At 42.5% G+C, this 21533-nt stretch overlaps 1 protein-coding gene across 2 annotated transcripts in view; it reads left to right on the forward strand.

Moving 5' to 3' along the window:
• LOC121285190 (von Willebrand factor D and EGF domain-containing protein-like) overlaps positions 1-21533 on the forward strand; it is a 311018-nt gene that overhangs the window by 77057 nt on the left and 212428 nt on the right. For both annotated transcript variants that reach the window (XM_041201452.1, XM_041201453.1), the window contains exons 4-6: positions 1761-1826; positions 8671-8903; positions 20715-20804. In XM_041201452.1, coding sequence (XP_041057386.1) covers positions 1761-1826; positions 8671-8903; positions 20715-20804 — 389 coding nt within the window. The remainder of the gene's footprint in view (positions 1-1760; positions 1827-8670; positions 8904-20714; positions 20805-21533) is intronic.

Consider the following 21533-nt stretch of genomic DNA (forward strand, 5'->3'; position numbering starts at 1 on the left):
GTCCGTCCTGCCAGTGGGACAGGACATAGCCAGGGATGGTGATGATGGAGTCTAGGACATTATCTGTCAGGCATGGTTCCATGAGGATGACTCTGTCAGGCTGTTGCTTGAATAACCTGTGAGACAGTTGTCTCAATTTTGGCACTAGCCCTCAGCTGTTAGTAAGGAGGACTTTGCAGGGTCAACAGGGCTGAGTTTGCTGTCATCCTTTCCGGTGCCTAGGTCAATGCCAGGTTGTCCCTCCGGTTTCATTCCTTTTTTGGGGCTTTGTAGTTTGATACAACTGAATGGCTTGGTAGGACATTTCAGAGGGCATTTAAGCATTAACCACATTGCTGTGGGTCTGGAGTCACAAGTAGGACAGCAGACTTCCTTCCCTAAAGATGGTTTTAACAACAATCGACAATGGTTTCATAGTCATCATTAGACTTTTAATTCAAATTCCATCACCTGCAGGATTCAAACCCGAGTCCCCAGAACATTACTTTGGGTCTCTGGATTACTACTCCAGCAACAATACCACCATGCCATCACTTCCCCCACTGCCATTGTTTGCTAAAACTCACCAGGATACTATCAAAGATGAAATTTATAGTTGTGAGAAGAAACTTGAAATACTATTGTTATTCCAACAGAGGTAGAAAGGAGAGAGGAAAATTAGTAGGTGATTTTTAAAACAATTATGAGCAGTTTGACATAATGGATAGGGAAACAATAGTTAGGCAGTCAGTGACAAGGGAACAATAATTTCACCAGGAGAGTGAGGAGGAAGTTAATTATGCAGCGACTTATTAGGGATTGTCTTGGTATAATTGAGGTAAAGACAGCTGCATACTTTTATGGCAAGATTAAATAAACATTTGAGGCAGAGGTAAATTAGGGGAGAGAGTACGATTCGTTTTGGATTGTTCTAGCAAAAGAGCTGCAAAGACTCAGTGGGTTACATGGCTTCCTTCTGTGATGTAAACTTGTATAATTCAGTACGGACTAACTGACTGATGATGGAAACAACAGGGGGGCCTTAGTTCAGGCTGAAAGGGCTGGCTGCTCATCAAACTGGAGGTGTTCAATTTGGAACTATCCCTGGACATATACTGATAGGAGATAGGAATCAAGCTAAAATAAAAATGAATACTTTTCATTAAGAATGTGTTCTGGATGTATTGAAATGGCTTGACCTTTATTTGTAGAGAACAGGACATTTCGATTTTCAACAACCAGCACTTTATGACTCATTAGATGGTGAACTGCTACATGAACATATTAGAATTGAATGCCAACCATTTGATACTATCAGTTCCAATTCTCTGGAATACTATTTTGCCTTTGGATAGAGAGACAAAGGCCAGAATTTTACGGCCCTATCATGGTGGGGGTGGGGGCATAAAATGAGGTGAGCCATTCTAAACTCTATTGACTTTAGCGGGAACATAAAATCCTGCTGCAGGTAGCAACTGTGGATGCTTTCCACTTCAAAGGAAGGGACTGAAGGTTGCAGGATCCTTTGAGAGACCCAAATTCAGTTACACCTGGGGACATATATCTTTGAGCTCTTTTCACCTCCTGTTATAACATATAGTTTGAGTGATCTTTGAATGAATTATACATGGCGAAGGATGAAGAAAAATTGCTAACTAATTGTGCAGTTTTATTCTTCAAACATCTTCTGTTGTTTTGAAAATAAAATAAGTCAATGCTATTTCCCTCTTTTAATATTGCTCACCCTAAATGTTTCACTTTTCTCCCCCCATTATAAATAGCAATTACGGAAGCAAAGCCACTGTCCTGTGCTCCAGGGGGAGTGAAAATAGATGGAACCTGTCAAGGTAAAGAAGGATTTTGTAATCTTTTTAATCTCATGACTAAATAATAGTCTCTTTTATGTACATTTTGAGTTATCAGGTTAATCCAACTGCCAGATCTCCCAAAACATTGTTCTTGGTAAGCAAATGATACTCTGAAAGACCAAAGCATCATTTGATGTAATGCACATTTATTATTTTGCTACCAAGATGAAGATTCTCTTTAAAATTGCAAAGCCTGATTGCTGTTAAGTAAACACAGGGTGAGGTCATTCACAGTTTTATTACTACTTGGAGGAAAATGCTTGCAGACTGAAATTTGGGCTCCAAGTTAGAAGAACTCAAGATGAAGGCCATTGATTTTTTTTCTCTTTTGTTAAGATTATTTTGCATTGGAAACAAAATCCAACACTTATAACTGTGAGTCAGAATTTTCCGAATTACGAAAATATTTGGCCTTTGAGCCCATGTTTGGGTACTGACTCTGTTCTCAGAAGTAGCCCACCTTTAATATTCTGGAAGGTGGCTAATTAGGATCCAACTCTGGGATTTCCGTCCAATCAGGGACAGTGGGTGGCCTGAGAGGGCGGGAGGGACGTCGATTCTGCATGTCCCATTGCAAGGATGGCTGTCACTTTGCCTTCTGTGAGAATGCTGCTGAGGGGAATGCAGCAGGAGTGGGATGGAACACAATGGAATGCATCCAGTCTGATGGGCGCAGCTGCCACTGTATCACCACCGACATGAGTCTCCAGGAGCTGCTCATGCATTAGCAAGCCTCTGCCAGCAGAAGACATCAGCCTTGCCATTTTTTGCCATTAAGGGTTAGAAAACCTCGAACTCTCAAAGAATTATGACCTCCTGCTATGGATCCTCTTCCTCTGAGTTGCCGAGGTGTTTTCAGAGCGTGGGGCCTGTGCGACAATAGAAAAATTGCAAAGTAGGTGGAAGATAGCTGTTAATTGCCTAATTATCCACTTCAATAGACTTCCCACTGTTTCCGGGCAGGTTGTCGACATTGGACTCAGCCTGGCCTCTGGGATAAGCAACCAGAAGCAGGAACATGTCAACAAATCAGCCTGGTCTTCCCTTTAATTTGTCTAATTTTGCTTGTCTCCACCAACTGCCCTCACCCCACCCCCCTTTCCAAACCAAACTCGAAGGGCTGGGAAAATTTTCTCCATGATGTCTCAAGTGTAATGGATGCATGCTAGACTAATGGGAGCTAATATAGTCCTTGGATCTACACTGCTCAGATGAGTATTGTGCAGTGGGAATCCCTGTGTGCCCATGACTTAAGCTCCTAGATAGATAGGTCTTATAATTTTATGTATAAGAACGCAATCTGATGGAAACAAAGTATGCATCATGTTAAATTGGGGATACTCTTATAATGTGCATTTTTAAAGTGATTATCAGTTTGAACATATTCATTTTTGCATTTTAATATATTTAAAATTATTAACTTCAAAGACTATTTAGTGAACAATTTTAGCATATATTTATAGATTAATTCCTTTCATTGCTGTACATTTTTTACTATTACACTCTTTAATTTACCATGGCATTGCACATAGGGAGTCAAGAGCAAGGTTCACTTTCATATCAAGCAGGATTAGTGGGTAGAGTGATGAACAAACCAAGGCAAGGAAAGGGGGAGGGGGAAGAGAAAGGATAGAGAGGGAGATGAGGGCTGGAGCAGAGAGAAAAGGGTGTCTGGAAAGGAGAAAAAGCAAATGGGAATTCACCTCAGCGGGGAGTCTGAGTGCAAACTTTGCTTCAACAGGAGAAGGGGGTAATTTTGCTTTGGCTGTGGGTGGCAGGATGTGATTTTTACCTGAGCGAGGATGGGGAGGTTCAGAGTGTGGATTTGCATAGTTGAAGTTCTCACCAATGAAAATCAGAACCATCTATCCCCACACCACTGGCTGAGCTTTGCATGCAGCAAACAGCTTATCAGAAGATCAAAGGTTCATTTGAAGGCAGTGTAAGCGTAGCATTACAGATTTTCCATTAAATTATCTACAGCATGTGAGATTCTGCCAGTGTTGCTGGGCCTTTGAATGTTTCATCATATACATAAAATGGACGTGTTTATCATCACATCAGTTCTGTTTTTAAAGTGAAAATTTAAGAATTACTTTTTCATTTCCAAATCCTGCAGAAGATTAAATAGGGAAAATAGTTTCAACGATAAAGTTGATTAATCTGGGCCTATGGGAAGATCAGGCCTGATCAACCTTTTCTCATTCTTACATGAGCAAAGTACAGCAGATGCTGGAAATCTTAAATGTAAACAAAAATTTATGGAAATATTAGCAGGTCTGACAGCATCGGTGGAGAGAGAAACAAAAGTTATTGATTCAGGTTGTGACTTTTCATCACAAGACAGTCTTTTTTGCTTGTGCTTTGCCCAGTTAGAAAAAGAACACTGGACTTGTCAACAACAGTCCATGTCGACAAATACTTTCATTAAAAATGAATTGTTTTATTCAAAAGTAAGCAAAATGAAATTAAAGAAAATTAGAAATATTTTTATGAGGGAACTAAACATTTTTGCCAGCTATCCAGCATATGATAACCATTTTGCATTCTTATTTTGTTAGCTCAGCCTGAGATTTGGCTCATTTACCAACCCAATATAGAGTGGGATTACAGAGGCATGGTGACCTATAAAATTGGTTCACATATTCCTTTTCTTGGTAACATTACATTACCAACAGTGAATATGGAAGTGTGTGGTTTTAGTTCTGTGAATATAAGGTTTGATCACTTTGTGCACCTGGTTGGTTACATACAACCCAGGTGTTTCATGCACTTATTCCTTCCATTTCCTGTGCCTGGAGCATTGTGCTTGTTCAGAAATTAAAGGGTGGAGATTTTGAACAGGACATTTATCTTTAGACAGCTACAATTGTAAGGGTTCATTTATATTGATGTTTCAGTTCAGAATGAACTTTCCTAATCAAGCCCAGGAATAAAAGGAAATTAAGTTAACATCAGAACGATCCAAATTGGGATAAAAAACCATATAGTCTTTTATTCCAAAGTGTTATAGTGCTTGCTGGACTGCTTTGAAACAGATTAAAAATAAAGCAATGAGAGAAACGTATTTAGTGGTGCAAATGCACTCTCATAAAAGTGTTGATTATAAAATAGTGTTTCTACTATTGAGTGTCTTAGTTTGTCACTTGTAAGCATGCAAGCAAAATTATTTATTAAATCTATGAAAAAAATTGATGTGCAAAATATTGAATTCTTTTCCATTGCAATGATTTATTATTTTTGCTGAGGGGAATCGTAGTGAATAAGAAGTTGGGGAATTATGCAGAAAATTCAAATAGATTTGTAGAGCTAACCCAATCTACAGTTGCTTTCTGAGGTCAGGAAAAATTGCAGGGAAAAGCTGTGTGCTGTCTCTGATCTACAACAACAATAACTTGAATTTATATAAGGCTTTTAACATAGTAAAATGTCCCAAGGCACTTCACCAGAGCACTATCAAAATGGTTTTGACACTAAGCCACATAAGTAGATGTTAGGGCTGATGAACAAAAGCATGGTCAAAGAGATAAATTTTAAGGAGAATTTTAGAGGAGAAAAGAGAGGATAAGAGGTGGAGAGGTTTAGGGAATTCCAGCACATAGATCCATAGCAGCTGAAGACACGGTGGTCAGGGGTGGAAGCTCTTAGGGATGTTGAAGGGGTTGGAATTGGAAGAGCAGAGATATTGAACAAAATTATCAACCTGAAGGAGATTAAAGATAGGGAGCGGCAAGGCCATAGACAGATTTGAAAACAAGGATAAGAATCTTAAAATTGAGATATTGCTTTACTGGGAGTCAGGGTAGATCAGCAAGCACGGACGGTGGGTTATGTTGGGGGAAAGGTAGGTTGGGGTAATGGGTGAATGGGACATGGTGCAATAGAGCTTTGGATGACCTCAGGCTTACAGATGGGAAGATTGAGGGAGACCAGCCAAGAGTGTGTTGGAATAGCTAAGACTAAAGGTAATGAAAGTATGGCTGAAGGTTTCAGCAGCTAGTGAACTAGATAGGGATGGAGTTGGATGATGTTAGAGGTGGAAATAGGCAATCTTAGAGATGGGGAAGATATGCGTTAGGAGCTCATCTCAGGAACAAATATGGTACCAAGGTTACAAAAGTCTGGTTTAGCTCAGACAGTTGCCAGGGAGAGGGGTGGTGTTGGTGGTTAGTGAATGGAGTTTGTGGCAGGGACCAGAGACAATGGCTTCAGTCCTCCCAATGTTTAGTTGGAGGAAATTTCTGCTCATCTTGTGCTGGATGTTGGTCAAGCAGTCTGACAATTTAGAGATAGCAAAAAGATTGACAGAGATGTGATGAGCTGGATGTGGCCTGTGTACATGTGGAAACTGATATTGTTTTCAGATGAGTTTGCTGAAGGGCAGTGTGTAAATGAAAGCAGGAGGGGGCCAAGGATAGATACATTGGAGACACCAGAAATAATGGTGTGGGAGCAGGAAGAGAAAGCAGCTGATTTTCTGGCTATGACTGGATAGAAAGGAATGGAATTAGGTGAGCGCAATCCAGCCCAACTGGACAATGGTTGAGGGGCTTTGGAGAAGAATGATGTGATCCTTCATCTGGAAGACTGCAAACAGGTTGAGAAGGGATAAGATTTTTTATAAATCCACTGAAACAGACTAAGATGGTTTTATTTTCAAAGAGTGAACAAAAATATTTCAAACCAAAGTTGCTTTGCTGTAATAATTCTAGCACCAGGTCCCAACCTAATTCAAATATGCATTAGTTTCATCGACCCCTAACATTACTTTAGATTTGCTAGGTACTTTATAAATTTGTAGAGATTTATTATTTAATGTTTCAAAAATTAAGGAAACTTGATTGGCTCTTCAAAACATTTCAAACTTAGAGGGGGTGCTCTCTGCATGCATGAAAGCACACTAAATACAACTTTCTCCTGGGTGTTAGAGTTGTTCACACTAGCAATTCAGGTGAAGTGCTGTTGACTGTGAGTTGCATTGTGCAGTGAATGGTCTCAGTCCATTTCTTTTATAACTCCATTGCGCTACAGGTAAAATTAAAAGTAATTTTTATATTTACTGTCTGTCACTGTGAACATATCAAAACAGGACCTGCTTCTCTACTGTGTACGATGGGCAATAAACATATTGCAGCATCTAGAACACAGAAAAAATTGACAGAATTACAGCTTGCTTATCTAAAATTGGAAACAGTAATTTTTTATCTTTAAAAGTGACTGGTAGTAAATTTGAGACCACACTTTATTTTTTCTCAAGTTGCATTAAGTAGCTTAACTAAAATCTCCAGTTGGCTCTGCAGCTCACTCTAGACTTAAGTTATACTTGGAACTTAAAGGGCGTGATAAATTTAGTACTTAAGCTGAAATTTTCCAGCGCCTCCCACCGGCAGGATCTTTTGGTTCCGCCGACGTCAACGGACGTTTGAATGGCTCGCCAGCCATTTTCCAGCCCCGCCTCTGCCATGACAGAGGCAGAAAATTCTGCCATTAATCAACGCTGGTTAACCATATGTAGCTTTGCTTAAGAGAATTTGTACAAGAGTAGATTTTGGTCTGCTCCTGTTTATTGAGACAGCCTGTGTCTGAACCAAGAGGCGTGAGAATTGGCTGGAATAGGTCCTCTGCATTTCGGGGCAAGCTGTTAGCATTTGTCTTAGCTCCACAGGCAGTTCACCTCACTGACAATATCACTGGCTGCAGCCCACGGCTGACTTCCAGGGCAGGGGGTGGTGGTTTAGATCTGGCAGTGAGGCAGGGACAGGGGGAGAACTCGCTTGGACTGCGGAGTTGGAGGAAGTAGATTTGATCCTCTTGGCTCCACAGAAAGGTTTTTTTTAATGAAGTTGCAGACTCCACTGCAGAGGCAGGCACAGGTTGGGCTTAAGCTATCCGACTCCTAAATTGATCAGCTTTACATTTGATTTACAACAGAGAAAGGGAAGTAAGGAATACCGATTTCAATGATGTTTTATAAGGTAATACATCAGTGGAGTTTGTCACAAAAAGTGATATATAATGTTGTTTTGGATGGGGCTTGTAAGGATTACAGATGGGGTAGGAAATAGTCCAGAAGAGTAATGGGTGATGATTGGGAAGCTAGTGGGTAGTTGGCCTGGAGGAGTGAAAAAGAAGGAGCAGGGAAGGGCAGTTGGATGTTGACGGGGAGGTGCTGAGACAGAATGGGCTAGATTTTGCTCCTCTCGCTGGAGATGGGCTGAAATGGGTTGATATTGACCCATCTTCCTTTATTGGGGCTTATTACTCATTCAAGGTAGACTTTCATATCTATGCCACCAAAATGGGGCCCGCCAATGCTGATGAGAATAATTGGCAGGAGGTAGGTGGGTGGTGGGACAGCTGGGTACAGATTCCTGAAGATTAGCAAATTAAGCTCGTTTTAGGCATGACTGAGTTAGGCTTAGAAACCCAAGGAGAGGGAGAATTGCTCACTAAAGGCAACAGTGAGCCTTCTGTTGCAACCCCTTTTGTGGCAGCCCCATTTTGAGGCCATTGTTGCTGCCTATTGACCATCATTAATGTGATGGGGAGGCAGTGAATAGGGGAAACAGATTTCCCTGCTGCAGCTGGGGTGGGGAGGAAAATCCAGGTTGGGGCTGGGCATGACAACTAGCAAAAGTATTAACATGCCAGCTTGTCGTACTGATGCTACCTGTTAAAACAACTGGGCACATACACCTTTAATATCTTTGACAGTTTTAAAAGCTGACAATTTATGTGGGGCTAATTTTGTAAATATATATGTAAAACCAATTTGCTGCTTTTATAACCACATTTGAAACACCAGTGCTTTTTCTTTTTTCAGCTAGGCTTCTTGATCTGCCTGACAAACCACTGATTACCCCAGAGTTAGTGGGCACCAGCATCCATCTGAAGTGCACTTATGAGAGCCGTGCTATAAACAGTACCGTAGGATATGTGGTGGTGTGGTCCCGGCTTTCCTCACTCCACATGAAGGAAGAGATAAAGAGGGACACGACCCTACAGCTGTTCTCATTTGTGGAGATGGATGGAATGACCTTAAAATTGGGAGATACGGTAATGACTTCCAGATCTCTTGAAACAAAAGCCCGGCGGTCAATTATGTTAAAGTACAAAGCATCACTTTTAATTCCTGTTCAGGTTTCTCTGTGTAGCTTCATGGTTAAAATATCATACCCAAGAAGTGAGGTTGTTCTATAAGTGTAACAAAAGACTGTCAAATACACACTTACGCACAACTATTACAAATTCTTGGAATAGGAGAGTTGTTTTCCTGCAGCAGAAAGGATGTCTTCCCAGCCCTCCGTGCCTTCAAGTGGGCAAGATTGTCACTTGATGGTTTGCAAAAACCCATTTGAAGTTAGCTCTCAGGAGATGGATGAAAATCTCCAGCATTTCCCTTCCACCGTCAGCACCTTATCTTCATGACTTGCCTGTGGGAACTTTGGCATTTAGTTCAAAAATATACAGTAAGAAGTTTAAGCTGTCTGTTTTTGAGATGTGACCTGCTGCGTATTTCCAGCATTTTCTGATTTTTATATTGGATTTTCAACATCTGACTTTTTTTTATCTTTACAATTTTGCTTCATACAACTGGAAAGCTAGAAAAAAGTGATAAACAATCTTAGCAAAACCAGCAACTGAAGAGCAGCCCTGAATATAGACTATGACATGTAATTACAATGAATGTGCAATGGGGCAGTGATTTGTCTTAACTTAAATACAGGCGTACCCAACATTGCATCGCTTTTAGCGGAAGAATGCAGCAACAATTTTGAGCGGTTTGTCTCGCATTTTGCTGGAGAACTGTGTCCTATTGTGAACATGCAATGGTCTTCCATGTTTTATGAATCTGACTTGTTAAATCATGTTTATAGTCACTGTGGAACTGAATGGTGCCTCATAATCCTGCTAACAAATCTTTAGTGGAAACAAGAACATCTGAATTGGAGACCAAGACCTGAATTTTCATGATGATGGCAGGGCCCATGCCTTAGCCAAAATGGCGCTGGAGCCCTGATTCCGGAAGTCCCAGGCACCCATCATTTTTGCCAGGGTTGGGTTCGGTGAGGTCGGTAGGGGAATCATTGAAAAGTGCAGCTGCCTTCAGTTAGATGTGATTTTGGTCACCCAAGTTTCTGAAACACGACGTGTGGGCATTATATATTTGAGGAGAAGGTCTAAACTTACTGGAGTTCTTTGGAGAGGTCAGGTATCCTTTTGGATAGCTTTAAAAAATTTGACCCAAGTGCTACAGAACTTCCACAAGTTATATCACAGCTGTATGGCTGATACCCAAGGGAGTTGGAGGGTGGGGCTTGTGGCCTTGGAAGGGCAGATACTTTTGCCCTTCGTGATTCGGGTACCCAGGTGCCAGGAATGAGAATGTGTCAGAGAAGGGAAGAGTGCGCCTCATGGCAAAGAAGCTACAAATTGGGGATGGCACCTTCACACATTTGTGCCAGAGAGCAACGTGAGCGTGACCAACATGAGGCCAGAGGGAGGGGACCAGGCCAGGAATTAGAGGCAGTGCAGCATGCACCAGGGAGGTTTTATTCTGAGGTAAAGGTCAACTGACTGCGGAGGTCTTATCTCAATGTGACTGCGAACCAATGCAGAAGGTGGCTCAAGTTAACCCGGGAATTGGTCACCGACATATGGGCCATGCTTCTCAGCAAAATCTCAAATCACAGTCAGCTGATCCTCATGTCTTGCCAGCGACTCTCAAGGTCACCATGGCTTTGGATTTTTATGCAGCCAGCTCTTTCCAGGGCTCATTCGCACACATCTGCATCAAGTCAGTCACTGATGCCCTCTTTTCCCGGGTAGGGGAGCAGATTAACTTCCCGATGGATGTGACATTTCAGATGCAGAGGGCCTAGTTTGGAGAATTAGCAGGTTTCCCTCAAGTGCAAGGGGCTATCGACTGCACCCATGTAACTATAAGGGCCCCAACTCATTAACCTGACACCTTTGTGAACAGGAAACATTTCCATTCACTGAATGTGCAGATAGTGCATGAACACACACTAAGGTTTTCCTGCACATCTGGGCATGGTACCCTGGAAGCTGCCATGACTCATTCATCAGAATTTGCAACTGCCTCAGGATTGTGATTGGCTACTGGGGGATAAGGGGTACGTTCCCCTTAAGGAGATGTCTGATGACCCCCTTTAGGTGGCTGTAAATGGTCCCTGAACAGCACTGTAATATCAGCCATATGGTAACCAGCAATACAATAGAGCAGGCTATTGTCACCCTGAAAATGCACTTCAGAGCTTTGACCAATGCAAAGGAGCTCTACAGTATTGCCTTGCAAGGATCTCCTGATTGGTAGTGGTGTGCTGCATGCTACACAGTATGGCGTAGTGATGGGGGTCTACAGCCAGAGGGGACAAAAGCCCAAATAGCTACAACATCTGAGGCGGAGGACGATGAGGAAGATGAGGAGCAGGAGGAGGAGACCCCTGTCCTGGCTCATGGATCTGACTCAGAGAAGGAGGAAGAGGGCAGCAATGGCAGACCAGCTGAGGAGCAGGCCCATGTAGCCAAGGCTGATTCTTTGTAGGAAGGGCTCATCACCAGAAACATGTTCATCCAGAATAGATTCACCTAGGCTCTTGAAAGCTCACAATTCACATCAGCCAGTACCTGGTGAGCAACTTCCTTATAATAAATCTGTACTATGTAAGCCATATATCCTAAGGGAAATGCCCATCCCGAACAAGAGAGGCATTTTTCATTGCTGTCTCCTCCACATTCCTTAATGTCCATAATCTCGCAGACCCACTCCCAGCCTGGGCCATCTCCCTGGCATTATGGGCCCTCTAGTCCTGCAGATACAATGTAAAGAGTGCTGTTAGCCTAATATATGGTCCCAGCAGGGACAAATATCTATATGATGGCAATGCAGCACAGTGGACGTTCACATCTCCAATGTGTGCACCTTCAGGAACAGCCCCTTCCAGTTATGGGAGAGGTAAGTGCCAGATCTCCCACCTTAGTTGCAGTACTTCAGATGTGAAGCATCACTTGGACCTCTGTGTGTTTGTGATGAACAACTCACATTGCTGGAGCGTAGCAGGTCGTGGAACTTCTTCCTCGGCTGTATCCATGAATCCCCACGGTCCCCTGCTGTGGTGGCTATCTCCTGCCACGTCCTCTTGGTCTTAGGGGGTTGCACTGGCTAAGGGAATATAAATGGAGTGCCATCTCTGAACCTCATCGACCAGGATCTGCAAGTCATTGAATCTTGGCACAGCACCACCCACTTCATTCCCAGTTTTTCTTTGGAATGTTCTGGCATGAGAAATGTCAAAAGAAAATACTTCTGGCTCTGAATGATTTCACACACATTTGTCCTCTGACATACATCAGCCATATTCCCTAACTCATCAGTACCTAATGTTGAGGGGTGGGGGGGTTGAAACAGGTCTGGATAAATACCAAGTAGTCTGCATTTTGTTCATGTCACTCCCAAATAGCATGCTGTGCTCCTGACCACAAACTACCCTGCTGGCCTGCTCCCTCGGAGTCACACTGTCATGCAATGACAGTGCGCAGCTCTGAGTGTTCTGGTCAAGGGCCCATTGCATAGGCATACCCTGAGAGATGGGTGGAATGAGGGTAGATGGAAGGGCAAAGGATTGTGGCAAATATGATGTGTTTCAGTCATCCCCTGAGGCATTACAGTAACTTGAGACAGTACACAATATTGTGAGCAGCTGATGCTGCCAAGACGTTGCCATCTCCATGGCCATGTCAAGCTTTTCCAGCCTTAAATTGGCGAGTGTGCTCCTTCATTGCAATGTGAATAGGCAGCAGCAATGAACTACATTTTCCTCTGGAAAGCCCATGATCTGCCATTTCCTCCAGTGTCAGCAACCAGTTGGACGACCATCCCAGTTCACCTGGTTGGTTGACGTCTCCTCCAAGGGAAAGCAGCACTTCCATACACTTCCTGCCTTACAGCAGGAACTCATTACCAGCCCTCCTTTTATCCCTGATTGAGTCGTGTAATGCAGGCTGATCCCGCCTCCACCTCTGTGCCAACACAAAAAAAACCTCTCAAAAGGTTCAGTTAATACACTTTGGTATAATCCACCCAGGAATTGAACTTTTCAACAGAAGCTGTTAGCACCCGCCCCACAAAATTTGAACATTCCGGGCAGTTTTTCCCAAGTCTGGTTTGCAGAATCAGGAATTTTCCTGACTTTGTGCTCCCGATTGGGAGCAAAAATTCAGCCCCTAGAGTCATTTTCAGCTCTGTCTTTCTGCACAGCTCCCCTTTCCAACCTCCTGCTGCTTCAGGGAATCAAACACCCCTGGATCTGGCTTTCTTTAACATATTCATGTACAAGGTATCCTGGCTTGTACCAGTTGGCTTATTGAACTTATTTTCTTCACAGAAATGTTTCAACTGCAAGCTTTTTCTCAAAGAGAAAAATAATATTACAGGTATTTCAACCTCCTGTGGAGTTTTTTAAAAATAAACTATCTCTCCCTAGACTTTCTCCCATCCTATAATTGGAAGTAATAAAAGCAGTTGAGATTATCGTATTTAGGAAGGATGAATTAAATGGGTTAAAGGGCCTCCTTCAATCAAACCTATTTTGCACTGTATGGGTAAATTCACCAATTTGTGGTTTGAGTCTAGAATCACATTTAATTGGAGTGTGGCTTGGAGACTTTGGTGTTTGTTTCCAGCCTTCACTCCCTTAAGAATGAAATTGATGAATTTAGACTATAATTTTGGAAATGTAAAGACTCAAGTACTGGGAACTGGTAGGCTTAGTTATGCTACTCAAATTCCCTGCACACCTTTAATGAATGATATAATGGATGTTTTTAGTTCAGTGATAAGCAGTTACCATTTCTGTAGTACTATAGTTAATGAATACTTTGCAAGTAGAAAGACCGTTTTGCTTAAAATAGTGTTGGGAATCGCAAATGTGCCATTTTGCAAAAACCTTGTCATTAGCGATAGAATCTTTGTTGTGTGCAGTTCTGGTTGGAAATAATTTTTCATGCATCCTAATTAATTGGATATAATATAACTTGTTGTTGCAGACACCATTCGAATTGTATTTTTATTCATAATCTGAATAGTTAAATAAAAAAGACTTTTGTAGATGTCTGTACAAAAGTCAGTTTTGAATAGGCCCATTATATCACGCAGTTGCATCTGCAAATTACTTCAGACTTGTAACATATGCATTTGTTCTTTTGCATCTGCTTAACTCTTTTACAAAATACTAAACACTGTGAGGCTTAATTCAGGGATGCATCACTAAAATCAGTGAGATGTAGATAAATTTGAAGGATAGTGAATTGCTGTGGGAGTTCTGTGGGAGTAACAGAAAGCAGGTCCCTCATAATGGCTATTTAAGCATTTAAAACCATTATGGATCTCAATAAATATGTCCATGACTTTTATTTGTAGCCTTGCATAATGTTGTTCTGACATTTATTGTGATTCAGCCTAGTTTATTTTATTCCAGATTTCAATGAGTGCACTGTTTGAATTTTCTTACTTCAGCATGAGTTGCTGCTATAAAAGTTAAGGGCAGAATCTTGCCCTTGTTGGGCGGGCTGGGTGAGGGCGGCCAGGCGCGGCCGGGAAGCTGACTGCCACCCAAGATTGAGACCAGAAGGCGATTTCACGCTGGACGGGCCAATTAAGGCAGCGCTCATCGTGGGGGCGAGCGCGAACTTCACACATGCGTACGAGTGTGCGCTTGATAATCTCCCTGAGGCACAGAGTTGCTTCAGGGAGATGAAGAGTTTAAAAGAAAAAGAAATTAAAAATGTTATAAAACATGTCTCCTCATGTGACTCTGTCACTTGAGCAGGGACATGTTATTAGTTAAGTTTTAAATTTATTAATTTTATTTTTATTGCTTTAGGAAACCTCATCCCGCCCGTGGAAAGGCCGCTTGGCCTTTTTGCCTGCTTGCCAACCGTAAGGTTGGACGGGCAGTGAAAATTTCAATTTAATTTAACAGTAATTGTTGGCGGACGCGATGTCGACTCCGACGTGCACCCGCCGACTGAAAGATCGTGCGACTGCGCCTTGACCTCAGGACGCTCGCCCAGCGTCAACATGTGTCATTTTATGCTTGAGCAGATCGGGCGTGCAATCGCCCGCCGAGCTAGAAATTTTGCCCTAAGCCTTTTGCTACATTGAAACAATGTAGAGAAGGAATGCAACTTGTTGCCAACACAAAAAAAAAACCTCTCAAAAGGTTCAGTTAATACACTTTGGTATAATCCACCCAGGAATTGTGCTTGGTATCTGCTAAAATATCAACTTTGTTGCCATTGCTGGAGGACGCTCGACTCATTAAATGTAAAATTTCATTTTGCCTCATGAGTCAGGATGACTGCATAGCTTATCAATTAAGTTAGAGGAATCTTCACAATTGGGATCTTCTATACTCAACAGTGATTATTCGATTTATTTCATGGATAGAATTTTATGGCCCCATCGCAATGGGGGTCAGGGCTGTAAAACGCAGCAAGCTGTTCAAAAGTCCATGGACATCAGCGGCATTGTAAAATTCCACCCCATGGCCTGACGTTTTCAGGCGGCGGACGGGCTCGGCGTGAGTGGGTGTGGGCGGTCGCGGAGCTGATTACCACCAGTGATAGGCTCCGTGCCGCCATTTTACGTGAGCGGGCCAATTAAGGCCCACCCAGCGTAATACGTGAGCCATAATGCTCAGCACTACCTGTGCGGGTGGGAGGAGGAGGGAGAGTAGGGGCCAGCGCTCCTTCGCTCTTGTGTGCAAAAGAGCGCTTCAATCTCCCTGAGGCACGGAGCTGCCTCAGGGAAATTGAATCAATATCGAAATAGTTTAAATAAATAGTTTAAGCATTTATTTAAACATGTCCCCTCATGTGACCGTGTCACATGAAATGGGACACGTTTTGATATCTCGGAAAATTTTAATATTTATTTAAAGGCTTTAGGAAACCTCATCCTGCTCGAGGATGAGGTTTCCTAAAAAACGCGAAGGCCACTTGGCCTTTTCGCCTGCCCGCCAACCTTAATGTTGGACAAGCAGCGTTAGCAATTACTTTCTTTCTTAATGGCCTTAGTAGGCTGGTTACATATCTGGTGCGCGCCTGCTGAGTGAAATATCGCGGAACTGCGCGGTGACGTCTGAAGTCATCGTGCGTCATTTTACGCATCGGCGTGTGGGACCCGCCCCCGCACGCTGACTAAAAAATCCTGCTCCTTAAGTTTGTCCAAAAATAGCTTTTTTTTGTTAAATGACATGGAACTAAAGGGGTACAAAGCGCTTTACTACCTGCCGATTGCCACATAACTGTTTTTGCTGCATCAGTGTATGGCCATGAGATCAGAATCCGTAGGTTAGAGTAAAATATTGGATTTTTATAAATTCTAGTGTGTACAGTTTTACAGTTGGTCACTCCATTGACTGCACCCATGTCACTTTGCAGCTGACACATGTGAATTCTGAGATGTGCTGCAAATAAAAGAGCTTCCACTCCCTCAGTATCCAGCTGGGGTGAGACCCTAAGCTGATTGCAATGCCCTATCCTCACCCCAGTCATGAAGCCACCATTGTGTGGCAGTCCTGTGTGCCATCTGCACTTCAGCCACCACAACAAGCCAAAAGCTGGCTCCTGGACGGTAAGGGCTACCTGCTGATAACGTGACTGGTGACTCTGGTACGTATCCCACACACAAGTGCAGAGCATGCATAAAATCAAAGCCAAGCTGCCACATGAAATGTGATGGAGCAGACCATTGGGGCGCATAATGCAGCCGCTGCCCAGAGTTAAAAACCACTAAAACTTGGAAAGTGATTGATGCTCATCCGAGCTGGTCTTCTATACCATCAAATTGAAGTTCAGTTTGGACTGCTATCAGTCATTTCCCAAGTTTTACTGTTTTTCCCTTATGAGTGGCTGGACCACTCCAGAGGAGCTGTGCAGTACTTGACAGAGTTCTTGTAAAGATGTGTGGCAGTCTGCTGCATGATGCACAACCTCACTATCATAAGGACACATCCATTGCCACCAGCTATACAGTAGGCAGCTGAGGAAGAGGAAGAGAGGAGGAAACCTTGACGTCCCCTTCTGTCAGAGCTGTCCACGAAGATCGCATCCGAATGCGGTACCATAACCTCAACCCTAATTCACCAACAGCCCCACACCTTTCCTTCCCTTTGTTACTGACCATTACAGTGTTCACTTGGCCACAACAGTGCAAAAATAAAATCAAACATGAAATAAACATTCCAGACCAAATTTACAAATCAAACCATGCCATATTGCACAGAAAGATCAACTGATCATCCTTGTGCATTCCCTCCCTGCCTGTCTTCCCTGTGCCTTTGCCTGTCTAGTGCTCCTAGGCCCCAGTACCCCAGTGGCTCCAGCATGGCTGATGGAAAGCTGCCGACTTTCAGTGGGGGAGACTGAAGATGTCTTTGGAGAATGTGCAACTCTGGACCTGGAAGACCTAGCCTGGTACTGCTGTAGCATCCTTCAAACTCTTTCAACGGTATCCACAATCATAATGAGAGCAGTCATGAAAGCAAGCTGATGTTGCATGGCAGAAATCTAAGCTTCCATTGCAGCTCCCAGACATTGGGTGGCTTCTGTTTGTGCACTTCAGGCTGAGTCCACAAGTGTGCTAATGGAGTTGGCCACAGCTTATATGCTGAAAGGATAGGCTCCCAGCTCTGCACAAACCCCGTTGCAAAGTTGGTGCTAAACCCCTCCATTATCCTTGACATTGCACATAGACTTCCTGGCAGGCCTGCCAAATCACTAAGCATTTCACTGTTCATACCCGCCAGACTTCTGTAGTCTGCCTCATTGAATTGCTTATCTCAGTCCTCAGTAGCAGAACTCATGTGTGACTTCACTCTATGGGAAGTTGGAATCTGCAATATCCTTGTCTTCACCCAGCCCCAACCCCACCCAGGCTATAAGCCTCTTTTGCACAGTGTCCCACCACAAGCATATCCTGCCTTTAAACTATCCTTTAAGTTATGCAATGTCGGTAACTGAGCTGGTGGCTGTGAGTTTGAAACCAAGTGACATTGTTCTTCATGATCACTGTCTTCTTGTTCTTCCACCTGTTGTCCTTCCACCTATATCTGGCCAAGTTACAGTTCTTGGGCATCTGAAAAGAGCAAGGCACAAGGGTATATTGTGGTGAGGGGAGGGTGGGAAGTAAGAGGTGCATGCATACATCATCTGCATCTACTAAATCAGCAGAGATTGTGGGGTAAGGGGGAAATGGGCTATCAGAAGAAGAATTAGGTAGAAGAATACCATCACCTTGGATCGTTTCAGCCCCGCTTTTGGCCACAAACTGAGTAATGCAACTCCAAAGATGGCAAGCACTGTCTCTCCCTTGGGGGTTAAAACACGCGAAGCTTGCAGTAGCGCTCAGTGTGTGAGGGTGAGTGAAGCTATGCATGTTAGGTATGAGTTGTGATTGTCAGAACCTGGTACTAGGTGCATGATGGAGGTGTGGTGCATTGAGCACTGTCTGAGGCTTGAAGTGCAGTATGGCATTTGAAGATGCATTCACCGACCTTGAACACTGTGTTAGGTCACTAAACATTTTACGGCCCTGCATTCAGCTTCTCAGGGTTTGATCCCTGGCATTGACTTCCACTACCTGGTCCCACTGCTTTCTGAGAGATTGCCTGGATTGTCTTCTGGACCCTTGTGGATAGACCATCTCTGGACTTCTTCAGCCAAGGCCAATATTATGTCTTTTTTTGACATCAGAATGAGTTCCATGCACTTATTGTAGCCACAGTGCACCTCCCCTTTAAGAGGTGCAGGCTAGCTTTAAGTGATGCTAGTTTCTCACAATTTTGCGTCCCTTATTCAGACATGCTGTAGCTCCCTAGTGCGAATGCGTTTTGCAATCATGTTAATTTGCTGGCAGCAGGAATTTGGTGTGCCGCCTGCGTCAGAAGCAACTGGTGCAGGGTAATCCTACGTCGTGTTCCCCGCACTCATTTTCAGGAAAATTGAATTTTATCCCATATTAATGGCTGTTTATGTCAGGCAGTTAGAAACTCGTTATGCATTGTTCAAGGGAGGTTTCTTGTCTGTGTTTGAGTCAGACCTGATCTTAACTTTCAAATAGAGGTTTAAGCTGACCAATTATCAGTAGAACACTGAGAGCAGTTTGGCTGATTCAGGTATGATGGCTGTGACTATCCCACTATCACTTCACAGAATCACAGAATTGTTACGATGGAGAAGGAACCATTCGGCCCATTGTCACTGCACTGGCTCTCTCAGCATTTTAACTTAGTACTTTCAGTTCTAATCTGATGTAACTGCCAATTAATGTGAGGCTCTAGGAAGTGCGCATGCTTTGTTTATTTTTTATGAATAAAATGAAAGGAAAAGGGCCCCCGAATGAATGATTGACAAGGTCACAGAGGTGTGTGTAAACACTCAATTTTTGTGCACCACTGGTAGGCAATTGCACAAATGTTTGCAGAACCAGACAGTATTTATTACATTGTGGGTCACCAATGCTTTAACTTTTCTGACTTTTATATTGCAACCAGTGAAGCAACTGATGGAATATTAGTTTGCATAGGAGGTTTCACACCTCAACCTTATCCTTCCATTAGATCTGGTACCACGTCTTGGTTCAATTTTATCTATCATTCTGCTGTCTCTCATAAAAAATCTGTCTATAGTTGGACACATACTTGAAGAGGACACATTTTCAGAGCTATGGGTAGAAGATTGGGCATGGGACAATATAAAACAGCTCTTTCAAAGAGACAACACAGGCTCAATAAGCCAAATGGCCCCTTTCTGTGCTGTAAGATTTTATGATTCTGTCATAACTGTTGCCTTAATCAGTCTGAAGTTCCCCCAGCCATATTTTTGTCTATTTGTAACTCAATTACATTTACAGAAAGGCACATTTATTGAAAAGTAGCATCAATTGTAGTCTTCCAACTCCTTCAACAGCTATGCCTGATTTTGTATTTTCCAGTGGGAAGGCTGATCCTGAATGGATGTAGGGCAGAGGGTAATTCATACCTTCATGGTATGATGAATGCTCACTCATGCATAACTTTATGCTGGCAATTTTCTTGGACCTGCCCCAAATATCCAGAGTTACTGTAATGAAAGATTGGCAGAAACCCTGGATATACCGCATAATGGGAATGGATGCAGATGTATAATGGGCAGGAGATGTTCTCTGCTGGTTTACTGCCGAAGGTAAAAGTGACTCCCCAAGCATAAAAATCTCAAAATGGTTCTTTATATTAGGCCCTTGGAACAAGTTAATGTATCTGAAAAAGTTACATATGTCATTGTTATCAACTCTATTTTTACTTCAGTGTAATTTTATTTATAATTTTACTTCCTAACAAACCTATTCAGTAATTTTCCTATGCTACATGAACTGTAAATGTAGATTTCTTATTGGTTTAGAAAGATGCATGGTGGCTTCCTGGGCTATTTCCAGTATATATGGCAATGCTATAAAAGATTGACTGTGAACTCTCTGTTCTGTTACCTCAGTTGTTTTGTGTACAAGATCATGTTTTGGTTCATAGTTCATGCCATTTTGCCAATAGAAGCTGCATTTTGATGAGAGCATGAATTAAAACCTTTGGAAACAGTCCTAGTTGTAACAATGAGGTGGATTTTGCCATCTATCATTCTCAATGGGGACCAGTGTTTTTAATTTTTCTCGGGGTATAAATTTTGGCACAACTGATCTTCTGAGCTGGAAGGACAATCGTGGTATCACCCCAAAGAGTATCAACTTAAAATGTTTTCTCAGAAGGTTAATTTATGTCAGGGTTTATAGCTACTTTTGTTTTTTCCCAGGTTTACTGTAGAGTATCAACCTTCTTACGGGATTCTCCAGATATACGCAGTTTGTCCATGGATAGTGAACCATTCTTTGCTGGAATTAAGGTGAATTAATTAATGTTTATATTGCTAAAAATTCTGAACACCTTTTCACACACTGATGTTATAATGAAATAGCGAAAGGCTCTGTTTGCCAAATTTAAATTAAGAGCAGATGTGGAGGAAATATTCTGTGATACTAAATTCTGATATAAATTGGAGAAGATGGAGTGCAGCTCTGTTGCATAAATAGCATAGACAAGGTTTGTATTCGATAAAGCTTTAGAATGTTCTATCCCATCCAGTGATATGATTCAACTCCTTCAATTTTTGGTTGAAAATAATTTAGGTAGAATTTCATTTTAATCCTATTTTTTTCATGGGTGGCATGGTCATTTCCAAGCAGTAGGTAGATCACTTAAGGAACAACATAAAGCAAGCAAAATGTTTGTGGGTCTACATTGGAAAATATAGAAGATCATGGGGTCACAGTCTCAGATTAAGGGTTAAGTCATTTAGGACTGGAATGAGGAGAAATTTCTTCATTAAATGGTTATGAATTCCCTGTTCCAGAGAGCAGTGGATGCTCAGTTGTTGAGTATATTCAAAACAGAGGTTGTTAGATTTTTTGGGTACTAAGGGAATTAAGAGATACAGGATATTGTGGGAAGGTGGAGTTGAGGTAGGAGATCAGAGATAATTGTATTGAATTGTGGGCCAGACTTGAAGGACTGAGCCTTAATCCTGTTGTAATTCTTATGTTACGGAGATAGGGTGGGATCAAGCCATGGAAGG

The sequence above is a fragment of the Carcharodon carcharias genome, chromosome 12 (genome assembly GCF_017639515.1).
Source record: "Carcharodon carcharias isolate sCarCar2 chromosome 12, sCarCar2.pri, whole genome shotgun sequence".
NCBI classification, from domain to species: domain Eukaryota; kingdom Metazoa; phylum Chordata; class Chondrichthyes; order Lamniformes; family Lamnidae; genus Carcharodon; species Carcharodon carcharias.